General features: G+C 31.8%; 2 protein-coding genes across 3 annotated transcripts in view; one reads left to right on the forward strand and one right to left on the reverse strand.

Annotated features, from left to right (window-relative positions):
- Positions 1–20,628, forward strand: part of LOC108728817 (uncharacterized) — a 37,775-nt gene that overhangs the window by 11,834 nt on the left and 5,313 nt on the right. The window contains exons 2-8 of one of the 2 annotated variants that reach the window (XR_001936907.1): positions 9,768–9,891; positions 10,078–10,163; positions 11,767–11,859; positions 13,232–13,294; positions 13,946–14,029; positions 14,877–15,111; positions 15,836–16,037. Coding sequence is in view for 1 of the 2 variants with exons in the window: in XM_018457604.1 (XP_018313106.1) it covers positions 9,768–9,891; positions 10,078–10,163; positions 11,767–11,859; positions 13,232–13,294; positions 13,946–14,029; positions 14,877–15,111; positions 15,836–15,981 (831 nt within the window). In the remaining variant the exon portion in view is untranslated. Of the gene's footprint in view, positions 1–9,767; positions 9,892–10,077; positions 10,164–11,766; positions 11,860–13,231; positions 13,295–13,945; positions 14,030–14,876; positions 15,112–15,835; positions 16,079–20,628 lie in introns of those variants that run through there. The other variant, XM_018457604.1, reaches the window with a different exon arrangement.
- The window catches only part of LOC108728814 (facilitated trehalose transporter Tret1-like), a 4,826-nt gene continuing 3,444 nt past the window's right edge, over positions 19,247–20,628 (reverse strand). The window contains exon 4 of the mRNA XM_018457602.1: positions 19,247–19,961. Coding sequence (XP_018313104.1) covers positions 19,280–19,961 — 682 coding nt within the window. The 3' untranslated portion in view covers positions 19,247–19,279. The remainder of the gene's footprint in view (positions 19,962–20,628) is intronic.

Raw genomic sequence — 20,628 nt, forward strand, 5'->3', positions numbered from 1 at the left:
TATATATATATATATATATACAGATCACGGCTCGAAATGCGCAATTGTAAGAGTTCGTTCCCGTCTCAAGATTATATATATATATATATGGTGGGGACGTAGAATTAAACGGGATCAGCGCGAAAACGCAGAATAAACTTCATTAAACTGTTATCCAACAGGTTTGCGTAATTAAATAGGATCTTGGAAATTAATGATATAACATATTAAGGTACGTAAAAGTTGTACGACGATCATTTGTAGGATTTAAAGCCCTTTCAGAGCAGAGAAAATTAAATGCGTGTGCATCGGTTAGCCTTTGTCCTATAATTCCGAGATCTAATTATACTTTCATGAATCTTTTATAAATTCATTATTATTTTCTGAACAAAGAAATAATATTTCCTCTATTGTCGCTTTTCAGTTTTTTAACCCGGGAGGAATCACCTGATTTTTTGTTTACGTGCATAAATGATTACCTGGGATATTTTTACATCCCAATTAAAATCTCTCTTACTCAGAATAAAGTTTTGGAACATAGGTGATGGTTAATACTGTAACAGAAAACGTAATAAATGATTTCAATATTTAAACATTATTTTTGTGTTATATATTTTATTGATAAATATTATGAGAAGACATTGAATTATATATTCTATATCAATCGTTTCAAGATTGAATTTAACAATGCGTTTATTCTTTCTTTCCTTTTAAGTTAATAATTGAATTATCTGTGTTCGTTAAAAGCTAGATTATAAATACTTTGTAATTAAAAGTGTAAAATGTGTTGAAAATTTTATATTACATTAAATAAAAGTAATTAATCCATCTTCTTGTACGTAAAACTTACGATAGCGTATCGATAGCAATACCGTATCGCTCAAGATAGATAGCGTTCTAAGTAGGTTAATTAAATAAGTGAAATAATTAAAAGTAAAGAATTTTAAATACAAATAAGGTTTTAATTTTTTTTTATAGCCGAGTCTTTTGTACTCCCCACCTTACCTTTTTTTTCTCTCCAACGTCTAACTATTCTACTTGTTTCCTAAGTACGGAAAGTCTAACGTAATACGATTAAAGAACAAGCTCTTTCGCTCTAACTACGAATATGCGTTTTTAAGAGTCATCTATAACGGAGATAGTAAGCCAGGTAATTATTTAGAATACGGTCTTCAATTCCGATTTTGATGAAATTGGGCTCATTCGACGCGTTTTTACTCAAAATGAAAGAATCCGGCAAATAAATGCGGCGGTCGGCCTCGTGAACCGAGATATTAGGCGTTGAAGTTAAGATATTTGTCATCTCCACTCGATACAGCACTATGTATACAGTATGCGCAAAAAAAATGCGACTCTTACAACTAACACTTCAGTTGTCAGTTTAGTTAAATAAAGTGAGTGGACGGGGGCAAATTTGTTTATAACACAAATATTTTGTCCTACCAAATATTTATTCGATATGATTTCCTTCAATTGCAATCACTGCGTTACTGTGTCACACTCAGCAAACAATAATGATTAAAAGAGAGTCGCATTCTTTTTGGCGCATACTGTACGTTCTGCTTTAATTACACAAATTCACTGCTTTAAAAACAAATTCTCTGCTTCACAAACACAAATTCACTGCTTTAAAAAGACAAATTCTTTGCATTAACAGTGAATTTGTGTTTTTAAAGCAGAGAATTTGTTTTTAAAACAGTGAATTTGTGTAATTAAAGCAGAATGTATACATAGCGCTGTATCGAGTGGAGATGACAGACAAATATCTTAACCTCTAAAATATCAAACTTCAACGCTTAGTATCTCGGTTCACGAGGTCGACCACCGCATTTCTTTTGCCAGATTCTTTCATTTTGAGTAAAAACGCGTCGAATGAGCCCAATTTCATAAAAATTGGAGATGAGGCCCGTATTCTAAATAATTACTGTAAGCCGCGAAGAAATTGACCAATCACGGTTAAATGTGAGGAAATTAATCGATGAATCGTCCATACAATGGGAGTAAAATACTGTGTAGTGAAAAGTAAACTGTAAAAATTTTTCCAATCATAATTGATTATTTTCTTCACATTCGGCCATGATTAGTCAATTCCTCACACTAATATTACAACTTATTACACCATATTATTCCCATTGTAGGCGACCCTTAATTCATCAATTTCTTACAGCTTATGGCTTACTACTTCCATTGTAACGAGACTTTCCTCCTTGTGCTTAAATGCTAAATAAAACTCGACGAAATTACCGCCATTATCGGCCACGATCTTCGCGCGCGACACTTCCGTTATTTTCGCAGCTGATGATCTAACTAATAGAAAATTCAAAAAATGACGGTTATGACGGAAACATAACGGAGCACTTACTGTTACCCAAGTTGAAAGACAGCAAAAGCCTCTTGTCCTCGTAATCCTTCTCGATGATCCTTTAGCAATCCCTCGGTGATTATCTCAATCTCCATCAATACTCGATCCAGGACGATGCAAAATGTCGGCGATAAGTACACAAATTCCACGTCTACTCCGACACAGGTCGTCCCATCACCACGAATCTCAACCGACATTTACTAATTGCGTTCGCCCGTGCCGATTAACGCACCGAGACTGACGTTCGTCCATCACCCGAATTTCAACACTCCGAGGACGCAAGTAAATGTCAAGGGGACGAAACAATGGCGATTCGCTCGAAACCGATTCGCGGCCGACCGAGCGTATCAAATAACGTCGATCGCGGATATACCGTGATGGATCAACCGTTACGAGATCCATCACCTCGACGTTCGTCCGAAAGCGTAAAACTCGCCGTGAATGAATAAATAACGAGAGCGGAGAAAAGCGAAGCGATCGCGATCGACCGCGATCTAAACGCGATGCGACGCCGAACGGAACTGTAAGGCGTCGCATCCCCGCTCGCCCCGAACCCAACCTAGACAGTATGCTTGTCAGAATGAAAACTTTAAAGGCCAGTTCCACGACTCACGGTTGACTCTTGAGGCCATCACACGTACAAAAATTTTAGTCGTAATCGTAAGGCCGTACACTGTTAAATCTATAGTGTCAAATTTAACTTAACGTGAGTCGCCACTGCTCCTACTAAATATATCATTATTTTATACTAAAACAATGGTTATATTTGACACTATACAATGTCAATTTCATACTATATAGTGTCAAATTGACACGATATAAAATCAAATTTAACTATCGTTTTGGTAAAAAATAATGATATATTTAGTAGAAGCAGTGGCGACTCACGTTAGGTTAAATTTGACACTACAGATTTTACAGTGGCTGTGTTCCAAAATTAACTGCCAGCACTGAAAATCTATAGTGCACGTGATATAAACTGTAGCATTATCAGTGCTGGCAGTAAATTTGAAACACAGCCAGTGTAAGCAAATCGGCCAATCGAGTGTTTTTAAACGCGAGATCGTAATTTTGATTGTGATTGGTCGATTTACTTGCGATCTTATGATTACGACTAAAATTTTTGTACGTGTGATGGCCTTTATAGCGAATTCGATTGGACGCACTCAGTGCGCACTGGTGCACATTAAAGCCGTCGTACACGAAATAACGTAAAGATATGTTTATAAATAAACATAGAGATCGATTAAATCGTGAAACACTTAATACATTTTATTGTACTATTAGGTAAAATATGTATTTCATAATTCGAAATATTGAATTTCATTTTTATACTCGAATTAAATCAGTGTACAATGGTTTTAATATGCATCAGTGCGCACTAGTGCTTCCAATCGCCATTAATTGAGGTTCAACTTATTCATTGTCTCTTTCTACAATAATTTTAGAATTGAAAAGAGATGAGAAACAAATTGGCCTAAGAAAACTTTTTCAGGAGAACATTTAATTATCTTGAAAATAATATCCAAATGATATCTTCACACAATAAAATGAATTCTTAAAGGAATGCATAAATGCTTTAATCGAAGAATATTTTATGCTTAAAATAGCGCGGAAAAAGATTTCCAATTATAAAAATAAATTAGTCTTAAAATAAAATTAATTATATTCTTAATTCAAAACAAATTTTATTTCAATAAAAGAATAAAGTTGCACTCGTTCATCATTAAATATGCTTGTATTTTTTCTTCAATGATACCTTTTGTCAACTTATTTCAAGCTCCCAGTATGCTTTCCAGTAACATCAAGATGACAGAAACCAATGCTGCAGTAAATGACGATAGCTTTGTAAATGAAGTGCCACATTTATAGAGCATGCCTCCTAAAGCCCGTATCAGACTACCGACTCTGCAGGCCGACCCGACTGCCAACTCTGGCAATAATGGACCAATCACATTGAATTAGTCTTATTGTGATTGGTCCATTATTGATCGGCAGTCAGAGTTGGCAGTCGGGTCGGCCTGCAGAGTCGATAGTCTGATACGGGCTTAATGTGCACGGAGTACAAGCTCTCAAGGAAAAATTGAATCAAACTCTGCTAATGTGATTCAAAGGCAAGTAAAATGCTGAGACCGTTCTATCAATATCTCCGTTAGCTATGTTGCAAATAATGATGCAAACAGACGGTCAACCTCGTCATAATGGTAGAGAACGCTGGCTGCACACAGAGGCGGATTCATTGCTCATTTCACCCAAATCAAAGAATGCTTCGAAGCGTTTGTAGCGTCAAGTGGACCGCAGCCTAACTGTGGATAGCAGATCCGCGAATCCGCCGCGGAAAATCCTCCAGCGTATATAAGCAACCGCCTCTTTCTTTTCGTCGCGTCATAATGACAAAGTCAGCCGTCTGTTCGCGCATCCCCATTTGTAATATAACTGACAAAAACATTAGGACGAGCTGAATATTTCATCCACCCTTAAAGATTGAACCCTTAAAGATTTAAAGGTATGTTCCACGAATGCAACAGTTCACTCACAAAACCATCGTCAAACGTCATTCACTACATCCATGCACTTCTGACATCTTGATATTATTAAGGGACCCTTATACATACTGTTGCCGCCTGCCAGTGAATTTTCAAATTTGTAATTCTAAATCCAAGAATAAATAGTTTCTAAATAATGCGATTGAGTTTGTTAGAACCATATAATGATTTTAGAGAAACAAGAATACAGTTTTAAGAATAAAATATACTTTGCACAAATCTATTTATTATTGACGCCAGTGAACATTTATAATTGAAGGGAACATTTTATACTTAAATGAAAGTAAATAACATACAGAATAAAAATATACAGAATAAAAATATACGTGAATCAGGAATTCATTTTTTTCGGTGATATGATTTCCTTTAATTGCAATCACTACGTTACTGTGTTACACTCAGCAAACATAGTAATGATTAAAAGAGAGTCGCATTTTTTTTTTGGCGCGTACTGTAGAACTCGCGCCGATAGTCTACAATTTCGGCTTTTTATACTACTTACTACCGGCGCGAGTTGTGATTAGCCTGCTTTTCTACTTTCTGCTTTTCGTCAAGGTGTGAACGCACTCTAACGTGAAAGTTTGTTGTTCGATATTTGTTGCATTAGGTAATATCGCACGCGAGTTCAATTGCTATATGAACATTAATCTGATCGAATACTGCCTTGTTGAAAAAAATCGTTGTAACGTTACATGATGAAATCATGTAATTAAAACATGTGATTTTAAAATTACGTATTTTGAAAAGTCACATAATGATACATATATTCTTTTTTCTTCTATGTCTATCATTCAATTCTTTAAAATTCGATATAACATCACATGATGGATGAAATTATTTATAATATCATGTGATTTTTCAAATGTTATCATTTTAAAAAAATCACGTACTGATTTGGAACAATCCGTTACGTAATTTACATGTTTTAATTACATGATTTTATCATGCAACTGTATGACGTAATTTTTTTCAGTAGGTGGCTCGATGAAATATCAAGGAAATCAACAAACGGTTTAAACACGAACGAAAATGTCTGAACATTCGTGTTCGTTCATTTCCTATTCATTCGGTATTCGTTCGTTAAGTATATAAGTGTCCAATTTCAACGAGAAAAGTTCTCTGAAGTTTTTCTTTACTTCGGAGAAATTCCGACTCATAGAAACTTGGAAATTGGCTTGGATGGATCTACGAAGTTAGCGCAACATTCTATTAATATAAAGAAAAATAATTACAGTGATACTTTTTATTGTTCCTTATAAAAATAAAAAAAGTTCTGTCTTTTTTTAAATTAACCCTGAAATGGCGTTATGGAGAAAATATTACATTGAAACTAGTGTATATTGTGGATTCAATGAACTCACGACACCGGTTAAGGATTGAGAAACCAGAAATGGACAAATAAACTAAGAATAATGCGTTTTTCATATTAGATTTTAATTATTATGTTCTTATAGATTCAAAAATTTATTGTTATTAACGTTGATGATCTCGTTAAGTCGAAACGTTTGTTTATAAATTATATGTAATTGTGTTTGGCTCGTAGCTCCTTTTTGAAGTCTTGAAAAATAAATTAACTTTGCAAATCTAGCACGATGCCTTCTCCTCTAAAATACAAAAATAATAAATATTATCATTTTTAGGAACAATTCCTGTCAGTGCTATTTCGAGTTTCATCACTAAATATAATTTAAAAGTAAAAATCTAACAATTATCAACTTTTTATACACTTTAAATATTAAAGTATTGTGATACTTGAAAACAAAATATCGTGCAATTGATTAGAACACAAAAAAAATTATCAAGTAACTCTAATTAATGTAGGTGTTTTTTATAGATTTTTGGTTACAAAAAACAATGAACCAAATTGCTCTATCACATCAGGCTTTAGACGTATTTTGAATTTTAGGATGAAAAGTCAGTAACTTATAACAAAAGAATGTATAATAAATCACTACACTGTAAAAAGTAAAGTGTTTAAAATGTGTATATTTAAAACACAATGTTTATATTTAATGTTTACTAATAAATAAATATAACGCGTATAAATTATTGTCTTATTTGAAACGTATAATTTAAACGCAAAAATTTCTAGGAACTAAACATTATCTAAAATTAAATAGTTGTTGACATTTCCATTTAAACGTAAAAAACATTTAGGAACTAAACATTTAGGAACCAAACATTGGCTGCGTTCCGTAATGCATCATTTCTTGTTATTCACCAAATGTTAAACAATGATAAATGATGCATTATGCACATTATGCGTGGAACGGAATGCACTCATTATCTAAAGTAAAATAGCTTTCAGCGTTTTCAATTTAAAACATTTTTTAAAACTAAACATTTTTGTATTTCCAAATAATATACTTTAAAAAATTAAAGTATATTTAAATACCTTTATGCATTTTTAAATAAGACACTTTTTCAAAATTAAACATTTTTTAGTGTTTTGCTTATTTAAAACTAAAATATTTTTAAGTATTTAAAAAACGGAGACAAAAAATAAAACATTTTTAAATTAAACATTTTCTTTTATGAGTGTAATTGTCAATAAAGTAATAAAAATAAGTGAATGTTCGAATTTCATATATTGATTCCTTATTAGCAAAAAATAAAAAAATCGTCTCATAAATTAACAAAACGTTTGTTAAGGATATATTCCGTAGAAAAGTAGGCACTTTTTTTATGTTTAACAAGATTAGTAAGAACGAATAGTCGATTTTTTATTGTCGAATTCTAGATAAATTTAAATTTGTAAAAAATAAATAATATACTTGTTAAAACTTTCACAAGTGAGTATATAAGAACTTTTTCAAATTTTTTGCGATTTTAAACAAATTAAACGCATCTAAGCAGAACAACAAGTCATTATGATATTAAAATGATGTCAAAATGACTCCAAAATAATCATTAAAAGCTATTTTTCAATCATTTCCTATTCATTTAAATATCATTTTGACCTTATCGTGACTTTTTGTTTCGCTTGGAGAGCTACGGTAAGTCAAATCACAAACTCACAGATGCACCAAGGCTTCTCACGTGTAATAGTTTAAACTCGAATTTAACGTTTCTCGACATTTCGAATTCGCGGCTCGTTTCCCTAACGTGATCATGTTTCGATGTATCAAATCGTATAAGGCCATCCTGTATTAACTCGATAATTTCAACGCGATATTATATTCGCGTCTAACTAATTTGATTTTACTCTTCCCTCAATATCGCAATATCGGTGAAATGAAACGCGATTCTGACAAGAGAAACATCTAAATTTAAATAATTGCGTAGGATAATTTTGAGTGACTCTAAAAGAGCATCGCGAATTGCAAAACTGTAATTTTGGAAATCTTAATTTGTTTCCCATAAACGATGCAATCCGCGTCTTTCTTCTTTATAAATGAAATACTAGAAATTACGCGCCGGACACTTGTGGCGCTCAATTGTCTCGGGCATGCGGTAAGAGAAAAAGCGAATTGGGATGGCGAAAAAGGGAATGTTGGTTTAATATCGGCGAATTATCGCGGTGCCGACCACGAGACGCCCGCATAGAATTGGATACCATCGAGATCTCCCCTGCCGATGCTATCCGAATTAAACTAACTCGGATTATTGCGACGGGCATACGTATGATACTCCACCCCACAAATTGCCAGCAGGATTGCTACCGAGCTTACTGACGCGAAATCGAATTATTCTCTGAATATCGAGCTCGCGTTATCTGCCTGTTGTCTCTCTACTTTTCCTGTGCCCTCGTAAAATCAATATCTAAAATATCGATGGATGGGTTGAAGAACAACGGGATTGGTATAGATTTGTTCAATTAAATGTGCGATACAATGGAGAAAGATTAAATCGCGAATGTTAATGTTAACGTAGTTAATAATAGCACGACGCTTATATGAGGATATGTCGGATTATTATGCATTATGCAGAGCAACCAGTTCAACCCTTTGTGGACCACCGACCCCATTTGCACCCCTTTTTATTTTAAAAAGGATAAACCTCTATAAACTGCTTGCTCGATTTTTAAAACTTCATTCGAATCTACTGTCAAAAATATAAAAAGTCAAAATAAAAAATCCACGGTACGTTTTAATGACATTAATAAAAATCAAATCTTAATTAACGATTTTATTGAAGTAAATTGATTAATATAAATACATATTTAGAGCGCATTCCATTTGGTGCTCACAACGCTCGCGAATATTATTTTTCCTTGTTTAACATTTGATAAACAACAAGAATAAAGTGATTCCAAGCATGATGTAAAAAGAAAAATGTAACATCACTGTAAAATGTAATATGTTTTATTCTTGCCTCCATGTTTTAAACACTTAAAGATCTTTTAGTTTTAAACTTTTTCAATAGACAAAACTATACGTTTTAAATCCAAATACGTAGTGTTTTGTCTATTGAATAAGTTTAAAACTAAAACATCCTTAAGTGTTTAAAAAATAGAGACAAGAATGAAACATTTTATTATCTTAAAATTAAACACTTCTTTTTTCAGCGATTGCGCGATAGCAATACAGGAAACAACCGATCAAATTTAAGCCCAAATGCACTTTCCTGCGTATAATAACGTTAACGTAATGGAACATCCAATCAAATTTGAGCCCAAATTCACTTCCCTATTCCACGGGAATATTACACTTTTCTTTTTACATCATGAGTCCAAGAACACGTAAAAATAATAATAAACGTCAAATAGAAAGCAGCCTTAATACACATTTTCTTATCGTATGGCTATCGTAAAATTCCGCAAATGATTTTGGTACCCCCAAGATTTTGATATTCGGAATGCCTCGGTCGATCTTTATTACGTTAACACACTGTGTTTTATCAATATACATTAATAACAATCCCTGGTTCCCACTCTTTAGATATACTTCGCGTTATTAGCGTCGACTACCGGCATGATTCTTTGGGAGGAGAGTCAGTATCTAAAAGGAATGGTTTCCCAACCGGAATCGTCCAGCTTTCTGGAATCAGGGACCATATCACCGAGTAAGTAGATAGTAGATAGCAAGTAGATGGTATTATAGCGAGTTAACGATATCTATTTCTTTCCGCTCCACACAATATTCTCTAGTCTCGATCGAAACAAAAGTTCTCGATCCTTGCGCATGGAATTGTCTATATTTAAGTAGTCGGCTTCGCTTAAACGATATTGTATTGCTTACATTGCTTCAGCGACGATTCAATTCAACGGAATGCTGCTTATCTGCTCCTGCTGTGGCGTACTGTGCAGTCTCCTTCTTTTGTACGGCTTATACAAGGTAGGGCGAAATTTCGGAGTAACAATCAATGGATATCGATACAACGATATTATTTCTTATTTATAATTTAAACTAGAAAAGTACAATAAATCAATTTTGGAAATGCAGTAGAATTTCGATTGTTCTGGTTTCTATTTAAATTAGTTAGTTAAATTAATTTGTTGCATTAGACTGTGTTATTGTATTAGATAGAAAGTTACCTAATATTTATTATTAAATTTTCGTTCTACTATTTTACAATCCTATGATAATCCTTATAAACATTTCTATCACGTTTGATTGAATAGCTAAATTCGCATCCTATTATTTTGCGCATAATATGAAAACCTTTCGTTTATACCTCTATTTTTCTCAAAACGTAGAGATTCTAGTGATATTTTCATATCTATTACATTTGCAACTAAACTCAACTCTCTGTGAGAATGCTGTAGAAAATACTTTCGCTTCCACTTGGCACGTGATAAAACAGTATTATCGCTGCTACCGAATGGATCGTATAAAAGCTACAGGTATGACGCACACGCGTTATTCCCGAGAGATACGTGCCATTAGAACACGTAACACAGAATGAATGTTTGAGTAAACAATTCATACATTGTTTTTAATAAGTTTATTAACATAAATTTCTTAGACTTTTCACGAAAAGTCCAAATTTTCCTGAATAGTTTCTAGTTTCTTACCATAAGTTTGATATTCTCTTGAATATCAAAATCAGATAATTAATAGGAAGCAATTTTTCTAATTAGCTTCTAGTTTATTTTTATACTTCTGACAATTTTTTAAATAAAATAATTAAATAAATGATTAAATTGAAAGATCTATTTATAACATTTATGATAAGTGTATTAATGATTTAAATAATAGATAAAGATCTTAATTTTTCTTTAAGTTTTAATCCTGATATGAATATTTTTCTATTGACCAGCGAGATTTTTATGAAATAACATATATATATATAGATTTATAGATACTAAGCCGGTCAATATAACGTGCTATGTAGGTAATCCGCTTTGCGTGCGTAATATTATTATTATAAGCGATAAAAATTGTAAACTCACGTGGGCGAACTAGTAAAAAAAAAACCAGTACGGGGACACGTCATGAATCTTAATTATTCTGAGTACTTGCTTCATACCATGACGAATATCATTAACAAAACAAGCTGTAGGATTCGCGCGCGAAAGAAACGCAATGTACACTTTCATGAATATTAATAACCAGAGAAACACCGATAACGTGATGAGAGCATTTTGCGAGCGTTACAAAGAGTGTTTAATTCAACAGAAATAAATATACTTGACGTGTTATTCCACATCGCATTTTATATTACAGAATCATCATTAGTATACATCACGCTTTGTTTTATTTATTTTATCAAAATGTTTATACCGGAAAAAACATAATTAAAAGTCTAGAGATTTAATGTAGTACGCGGTAGTGTGAATAGCGTAGAATAAATATTCATGAAAAATTTTACTACAATATTACATTTTTATACATATATAGTACAATTTTATATTAAGCTATTTTAATAAAAAATTCATATCTCTGTATATACATTAGTACTTTTTTAACCACTTATTATAACATAAATACTTTTCAGGATCACAAGATGTTGCTGATACCATGGATTGTCACAGTCATGACATGTTGCATCATCGATATAGCACATTCCTTATACATGTTCTTCGTCACAGTGAGTTCAAATTATCATTCATAGAAAAGATTTCCGAATCCGATATTATTATAGGGTTTGACAGGGATAATCATATTTATTATCAACAGAAAAATATTTTATTCTTAAATGAAAAATTCTTAAATCTAGAATAAAATGATCTTGGACATCGATTTCATGCCAAATACTATGGCATCATGCGTTATAACAAATAAAAATTCTAAACATAGGAATATATAATTATAATATTATATATAAACTTAAATTTTTATGTGTGTTCCTTATCTCAAGACATTGGCATTAATGCCCGTATTCATAATCAGGTCTTATATTTAAGGCTTCTTTAAATTTATCTTCAGATGCTCTACGAATTATTTCATTGGCTACTAAGCATCTAAAGATAAAAAAAAAGATTTGAAAAAATTTAATTTTAGAAAAATAGAAATTATTGACCAAATTTTAATATTCTTTTATTTTTATATTGCATAAAGTTGCGATAAGATTAAGTACACCAAAAATATTTTTTGTCTCGTTATCAGAAATCCTTCTGAGAGAATATCATATAACAGATTTAAGCACACTTTAGCGTAATAATAATTAATTTCTCGAGATTACATTTGAGGAACCTAAAAGGAAACAAACTTTTGTTCTTCACAAACTATTTCCTTATAAACTGTCTTAAATATTTGATATAATGATCCGATTATTGTCGGATAATCGATAAGAAACTAATACTCCATTACATTCTACGATATATCGTTTAGCAAGTTAATCTTTCTTATAAAACCGGCTCAATGAAAGCTCTCTGAAAGCAAAAATTAATTTGAAAGTTTGATAGAAAAGAGGCGTAAGTTCGAAAACAAGAACACAGAAAAAAACTTTCTTCATTTACGCCTACTCTCGAGCATATAATTTTCTGAAAATCAATATCTGTTTTATATATTCAAGCTACATCCCATATTGAATTTATAATTAATCGAATGTCACATTCTATAGAGTTTTAATCACAATAAATTTCTTTTTGAATTCTATCCTAACATAAAGTTTTTAATAAAATTTTGCGTGATACGTGAAATATAATGTTTTATGTATTTTTATCCTTTTACCTTCCACTCTTTTTCATTTCTCTTTCGTTTTTCAGTGTTTGGAATTTATGAATGAAACAGTTTCAAAGGCTTTTAACTATTATATCGCTGTTCTTTACAAGAAAAATGTTAAAATTAAACTGGGCAGCTTTTGAAAATAAATCATCGTATGGAAAACGTAATCAAAAACAGATGTACATAAATATCTTTTCAAATCTTTATAGAAATCTTGTGAATCTTTCTTAATACGTTTATTTACATGAAATAAAGCTCATGTATGTAATTTCTATAAAATTGGTCTGTTACAGCCTGACTTTAATCCAACGAAACTTTTGCTCTACACGCTAAATTTCTTTCTACTTTGTTTAAATGTAAGTATATTCGACTAATGTTGGTAAAAGTATAGAAGAAAATATTATTTTAAATATAAAGCAATAATTTTTTCACTGTTTATTTAAAAATTTTACAAATTGCTCTTAACAAAAGCATTTTTTGCAAATGTTAAAGTCTTATATTTTCTGTTTTCTGTCTAAATACTTGCAAGAACAAAATTATTTACGATGTGATATGATAGGAAACAATTTAGCGCCATAATCCAGATGTTTTTAAACTGAATTCATTTTACTTTATGAGAAATCATTTAATTATAACTTTAATACACAAAATATAAATATGAAATAATAAGTAAAAACATGGAATTATTAAACCAACACTGAAAAGAAAGATGCATCAACATCATTATCTTAATTGAAAATAATTTTATTAATTCAATAATATCGTTAATGAAACAAATACTTATGCTCTTATTTTAATAAAATTTTATTTATTTCATTAATACTGCAGTTATTATATAAATCAACAAGAATATTTTCAATTAAAATAATGCTGTTGAAATAACATCATTTTCTTTTTAGTGTATACAAAAATCAAATATCATCGTTGGCAAAATTTATGCATTTATGGATTGTATACAATCTCTCTCACGCGTGACTAACAACTTGTAAGTACAAATATTATTACAGATATACTCGTTGTTATGTGTCATCTCGCAATATCAAGAATATTCAGCTGGTCGCGGCACCGCTGCACACGACTACGAATACAGGGTCAGTATACCGAAAGTTACGTAGAAGAAAGAACAATGAGATAAGAGAAAAGTTAAGTGAAATTATTCAGCCATCTCGCTCTGTTTACAAACATTTTACCTAATTGCAAGATGTAACCATGGAAGTCATGTGTTGAGATAGTTTGCAAACAACAGATCTAATTGTAAAACGATTCTTATTAATCATGCAGGTGTTTGCCTATATCCCCTGCATAATAGATTGGTGTAAAAAATGAAATAAAAAGATAGCGGTAGCCGAAATCCATACTGAGAAAAAAGTTGCTGTCTTCAAAAAAATATTAGTTGATTCAACTAAATGTAGCGGTCACGGACTATCAAGCAAATATTTGTTAATTCAAACAAATAATATATTTTTAATTACAAGATTTTGTTAATCTAAATATATATAAATATTTGAACTAAATAATCATTACGAACTAAACGCATTTAGTTAAGTTAACAACTTTTTTTTCTCAGTGTATGAAAAAATATGAATATTTTCCAAAAACTAATGATCGAAGGGGACATCTGTAGCAACTATTACGTCAATTATGTGATCAATATTTCAAGGGAATCGTTTGACAGGATTCCGTTATAACGTCCCTTTAACATTGAAGAAATATGCTGCATTGAATTCTTTTCTCATATATATAAATCAAGATTATATATAAACAAAATTTTCCTATAATCTTAGAAATTCTCATAAAAAGCACGAACATATATACTGACTATAATTTCAAGCCTTTTAACGAGCAACCTGTATCGTTGCTTTGCTAAATCCACATTATAAAATAACTCCATTTCACCGTACTAATATCCATTTACATCTCATGCAATATTTGTTGAAGGTTCCAGTAGTGAGATATGTAACTCAACCAGCGACTACAACCGCCACCACATCCTGTCTAAGTTCACGAAGAGGCATAACTAATAATGAAACAAAAGCAACACCGACTCAAAGCCCCACAGCATGTCACAATCCTCTGTTATCGGAGAAAAGTCCTACCGGGAGTCGAGTATCGAGGAAACACGTCCAGTTTCCAGATAATACGTCGTCATCGCCGAGTCAGATAGAGAGGCCAGGTGAGCGCGTATATGTACATGTACATGCATATCTTGTTCCTTTCGGAAGGAACTAAAAATAGAGTTACGAATCTAGAAACATGAGAAGAGAGAAGAAACGTTACCTTTTTACTATCACAGGTAAAACATCGCGCTTGTATAGTATACGTATTAGTATTTCGCGCGGCACGTGCCGTTTTCATAAATCAACCTGCTAAAACTTGTATATCAATTTTCTTACTTATCAAAGCTCTCCCCTCGCTTGTCATTGAAACTTTCAAAGCTCTCCCCTCGCTTGTCATTGAAAATTGGAGCTGGAGCGATTTCATCTCGAATTCGAGTTTTAAAAAAATTATTAAGAATAAATTATTAAAAAAAATAATATATAAAAAGTAAAATATATGAAATATTCCACAAAAAATATCGAGTCTCCGAAATAAAACTGTCATATCTCAAATATATGTTTCACTATCAGGAAAACAAATATTAATTATTCCATATTCTCTGAAGGTTTGTGCTTTAATTAATTTCAAATAATGATAAAAGTATGTATTCAACATTATAAAATTATATCTAGTGAAAATCTATTTTTATGATAAACAATTATCTTTTTCAAGAAGATTGAATGAACAGAATTAAAGTATTTATTGAAATTTGTATTTTTATTTATTAACTTTGCTGTATAAATAATTAAATGGACAGGCGAGAGCTCTCAAGATATATTTATTATACATAAATATTTCAGAAACGCCAGTAGCAGAGGTTCCAACAAAATGTTCGCCGAAAATTGAATATAACGCGAGGACCTGGCTGCAACCCAATGATGCTATAACGATTGTGGTTAATCAATCCTTGCCGTCGAGCGACGAGGAACACAATCATTGCTCATGAAAAGATGGATGTACCCGAAGCACAATCACATGCAATTGTTAATAGTCTGAATCTATGTATGTGATTGCTGTATGATCCCCGTGAAGTTCCTGTGTTATTATGTAAATATATTGATGGATTTTTTTATTAAAAAACTTACAGATATAACTTTATTTATCTTTATCCACTTTATAATAACGTTCACTAACTACACGATAGAAATTTCTTAATTGCATAGATTCTCTTCGCTCTTGATGCATAGATAGTCCAAGAAAAAAAATAAAGTTGAAAAAATTTATTAATAAATGCGAAAATATTAAAAATGAAATTAAAAACAAAGTAGAATTACGGTAAAGAATGTTCGAAAATTTTATTTAATTCGCGAACGATTAACATAACGATAGATCGAAATTTCATGTCTTACGCCGTCTTACGGTAAGACTCTTACCTACGATTTCCCGATACAAATAGAAGTTCATGGAAACCAGCTTTGTTAGCTAAATCGGTATTTACGAATTGATCAATACTATCTGCCTCTTTGCATGTAAACATCCTCTTTGCCTCTCAATTCAACAAGAGAGTTATAGCTTTCTATTGGGAGTCTCAGCGCATCAAATGATACGTGGGTTCCGATAGCTAGATGAAAGCGACCGCAAATAAGTATGGCCTCGCCAAAGAGATGAAAGTGAAAATTCTCATCGAAAGAAATGGGTCTATCGTACGTGAGCTCAATTAAAGTGCCGAATTTCACAGCAACCGTCAGCATAGATCCCAAATTGCTGCTGGCGAAATCTCTCCCAAATACATCGACGTAGTTGAATAAGTGATGCCCGTAGCCAGACTGGATGTAAACCTTCATTTATACGTATACCTCCGCAAAACAGATAGCAAACAGGAAGGTAAAGGAATTGAACAGGCCAAATTGATCCTTTCCTCGAGCAATTTATCTCTTAAACTTAAACAGATACTACCGTCTCTCTCTCTCTCTCTCTCTCTCTCTCTCTCTCTCTCTCTCTCTCTCTTTTAAAAGAGTAACATTACATGGGAGCTTAATATGTACGTATATTATAAGCATATTTATTTCTCTATGCAGTTAAATATCACATATATCTTTGTGAGTTTAATTCAAAATCAATTTTTGTAGAAATTTTATACACGTATCTTAATAGATTTATATTGTTTAAATAAAATATATAACATTTTTATTTTATTTTATTTTTTTTAAATAATGTTTTTTTCAATAACGTTTAGTTTGCGCATATATACTATATCTCTAATATTTTACGATATTAATTGATTCTCTACAAATCTTCTTCATATAGTGAAACACGTGTAGTCATCAATTATGTCACAAGCTAATTACCATTATAAGTGTGTAACAATTTTCGAGTAATTTTGTTGTTAGAAATACTGTTTCCTTTAATTTTATTACATCTGTAATTAGCTGATTTATCTAATGTATTAGCTTATCAAACAAAGGGCTTTGTTCGCTAGGAAGAAAACTATTTCTTGTCAATTAAAGACTATCATGCTTACAGATTTGATTGCAGCAGGTTTGATATTACAGCAAGATAAAGTTTGAAATTTAAACAGAAAGTTGTGAAACATTCAAAGTGGTCCAAAGGAAAGTAGATTATGCCGTTAAGAACTAGAGTGTACAATCTAAATGTACTTCTAACGTATTGCCAAACTTCGAGACATTTTGAAAAGCTTGGAAAAACTTTATTTGAAAGGCTAGAATATTATGACCTAGTATAAAACTAATATCTCATGAATGTTTTAACTTTCAATGCTTTTACACATCCAACTTATTGTTTTGTAGAAAGTATTCAGTTGTACCTAGCAAATGTAACAATTGTTAAATTACCGACGACGATGTTACAAAGTTCATTAGCTATTGCTGAGGACATAACCGTAAATAACATGATGTTCTTTCATTTTTCAATGACATTCACCATCAATGCAGAAATAAAAGTAATCCACGATGGCACCGATATCGAGTAAAGTTGTCACCCAAAAGATTCCTTTCAAATTTAAACGCACGAGATGCCCGGCACCATTTATTAATGAAGGTATGATGATGATGTCCAACTTACATATAATAAGTTCATTGACAGCATACCTAGATTTCCTATAAAAATAATTTAAAGAAGTTTTGAAGAGGATTTAATATATCAGTAATTTCATAAATTAGATAGAAGAAAAGAGAGATATTTAATTACAAATTTGATTCATAAAGATTTTTTATAGATAATTTATTAATATAACGCTTTTATGTAATTAAAAATCTGCGATTTACATTGAAAATGACAATCGAGGTCGAAACATTTGTAAATTGTTTTTGTTTATTGTTGTTAATTTGAACATTAAAATATCCTGTTCGTGCTCGTAGCCCTTCTATTATATTATTTAGTGTTATTTTTTTAGAGTTTATTTGCAAAAATTTTTCTTTATTCACGAAATCCTTCTAAGATATTTTCATTTATAAAGCTAAAGAAACATTTTTATTTAAAATTGACATAATAAAATTTATATCTAACAAGAAACTACTAAATAATTACACACCAATTTTAATAAAACTTATCTAGTAAAAATACTTTCAAACTGGAGAATAATGATGTCAATTTTATCGGTAATCGTCAATATTAAAATAATAAAAGCAACATGTGAATATAACAATTTGTACATCTAATTAAATATTAAAGATTCATTGCGCGTTTTGCACAACATGGATATTACTTTTTTTTTACAATAACGCACGCAACAAGTATTTGTTAAGAAAATACCCACACAAATTTTTTTTATAAACTACATTTTGTACAACAGCTATAAATTATAAATTACAAATATATTTGACATCTCGTCTCTCTCTCTCTCTCTCTCTCTCTCTCTCTCTCTCACACACACACACACACACACACACACACACACACACACACACACACACACACACACACACACACACACACACGACAGAAAATTTATTATCTCACAATCAGCAAAACTCTGAGTGAGAAAAATAATTGTAGAAATAAATGTACACTGAAAAAAATACACTAAATCTTAATACATATTTCTTTGAATAGTACTTTAAGTAAATATATACTTACAGTAAATAAATATTTACTCAATAAAAAATAATAATTCAAAATTAAATTAATAGTTTTTATATCAAATAAATACATGTGTTATATTCAATAAATATTTAGATACTTGTAACAATTAAAATATTTATCAAAATTTAATATTTTTTTCAATGTAAACTGACCACAAAAGTTTTCCTCGATTAAAACGCGAATATTTCGCAAATCAATATTTATCAAATATTTGTCAAAGGAAGATTGACACGTGAAAGTGTTTTATGCTTGAGTTCCTCTTGTTTCGACGAGCCTTGCAATTTCTTCTGTATTTGTTCCAGCGTCCTGCCTTTGGTTTCAGGTACATAGAAAATTGCGAATAAAGTACCGGCAAGGCTGCACATGGTGAATATCCAGAATGGCGTATGCGTACCGGCACTTTCGCTTACAATCAGATACAAACTCTCCACGATAAAGGCTGTGATATTGATCGTCATTATGCCTATCATAATGCCAAGGGCTTTTACGTTCATAGGAAACAATTCGCCGCCCATAATGAACGGTAACACTCCTAAACCCAGGCTAAACATGATTCTATATAAGATCACACCAATGGCAGGTAACCACATTATATTGCTGGTATCCACGTGATAGTGCTGAAGATGAAAGTATGTCGCAACCATAGCGGTAGAACATGCAGAACCAAAGGTGGAGATCATCAGCCATGACTTCCTGCCGCTACAATCGGTGATGAACATGCTGACAATCGCACAAACCAGTTGCATAAAGCCCAATATCATAGTCAAGTATTTACCCTCCAGATTACCGTTCATCTGATCAAATATTATTTGAGCGTACTGCATTACGGCTTGAGAACCGCTCAACTGTTGAACTAAGGCTAGGCACAACAACGTTATTAGAGCTCTGCAATTCGAGTAAATTTATCGATTGAATCGTTCTGTTACCAATTAAAAATGTTTTAAAAATTATTATAACTCTAAATACTATATATATACAGGGTGTTTCCAAATTAAATGGCAAAACTTCGGGAGCGTGTAGAGGAGTAAAAAACTAAGAAAAAAAGTCCTATAGACATATGCTCGTTTTTGCTCCGTTTCAGAGAAATCGAAAAAAAATGTTTACATTTCTTGCCATATCTAGCACCGACATATTTGATTACATTTTCCACTTTCTGTTATGAATTTGTCAGTCGCTCTTTGAAAGCCTTTAACAGTAGATGAATTTTGTCTTTTGCAATATGCCGCGTACGTATTCTAATAGTGAATATGCTGATATGGTTTTTGTATACGGTTTCTGCAACGGTAATGCTTTAAAGGCGGTGCGAGAATATGCACGACGATTTCCAAACAGAAGAGTGCCAAACCGAAGAGTGTTTATGTTGACATTTAATAGATTGCGAGAGACTGGATCATTTTCAATTCGACAAGAAAACAACCGATTTCAAGCAGCGTTACGAAGAGATTTGCAGGCAGGGAATCGTATTTTACAACATTTTGACAATCATCCTGAGACCAGCGTTCGGAATGCGTCGGCTGTATTGGGAGTGTCACCACAAACAATTTGGCGAACT

The sequence above is a fragment of the Mycetomoellerius zeteki genome, unplaced genomic scaffold (genome assembly GCF_001594055.1).
Source record: "Mycetomoellerius zeteki isolate Tzet28-1 unplaced genomic scaffold, Tzet1.0 scaffold64, whole genome shotgun sequence".
NCBI classification, from domain to species: domain Eukaryota; kingdom Metazoa; phylum Arthropoda; class Insecta; order Hymenoptera; family Formicidae; genus Mycetomoellerius; species Mycetomoellerius zeteki.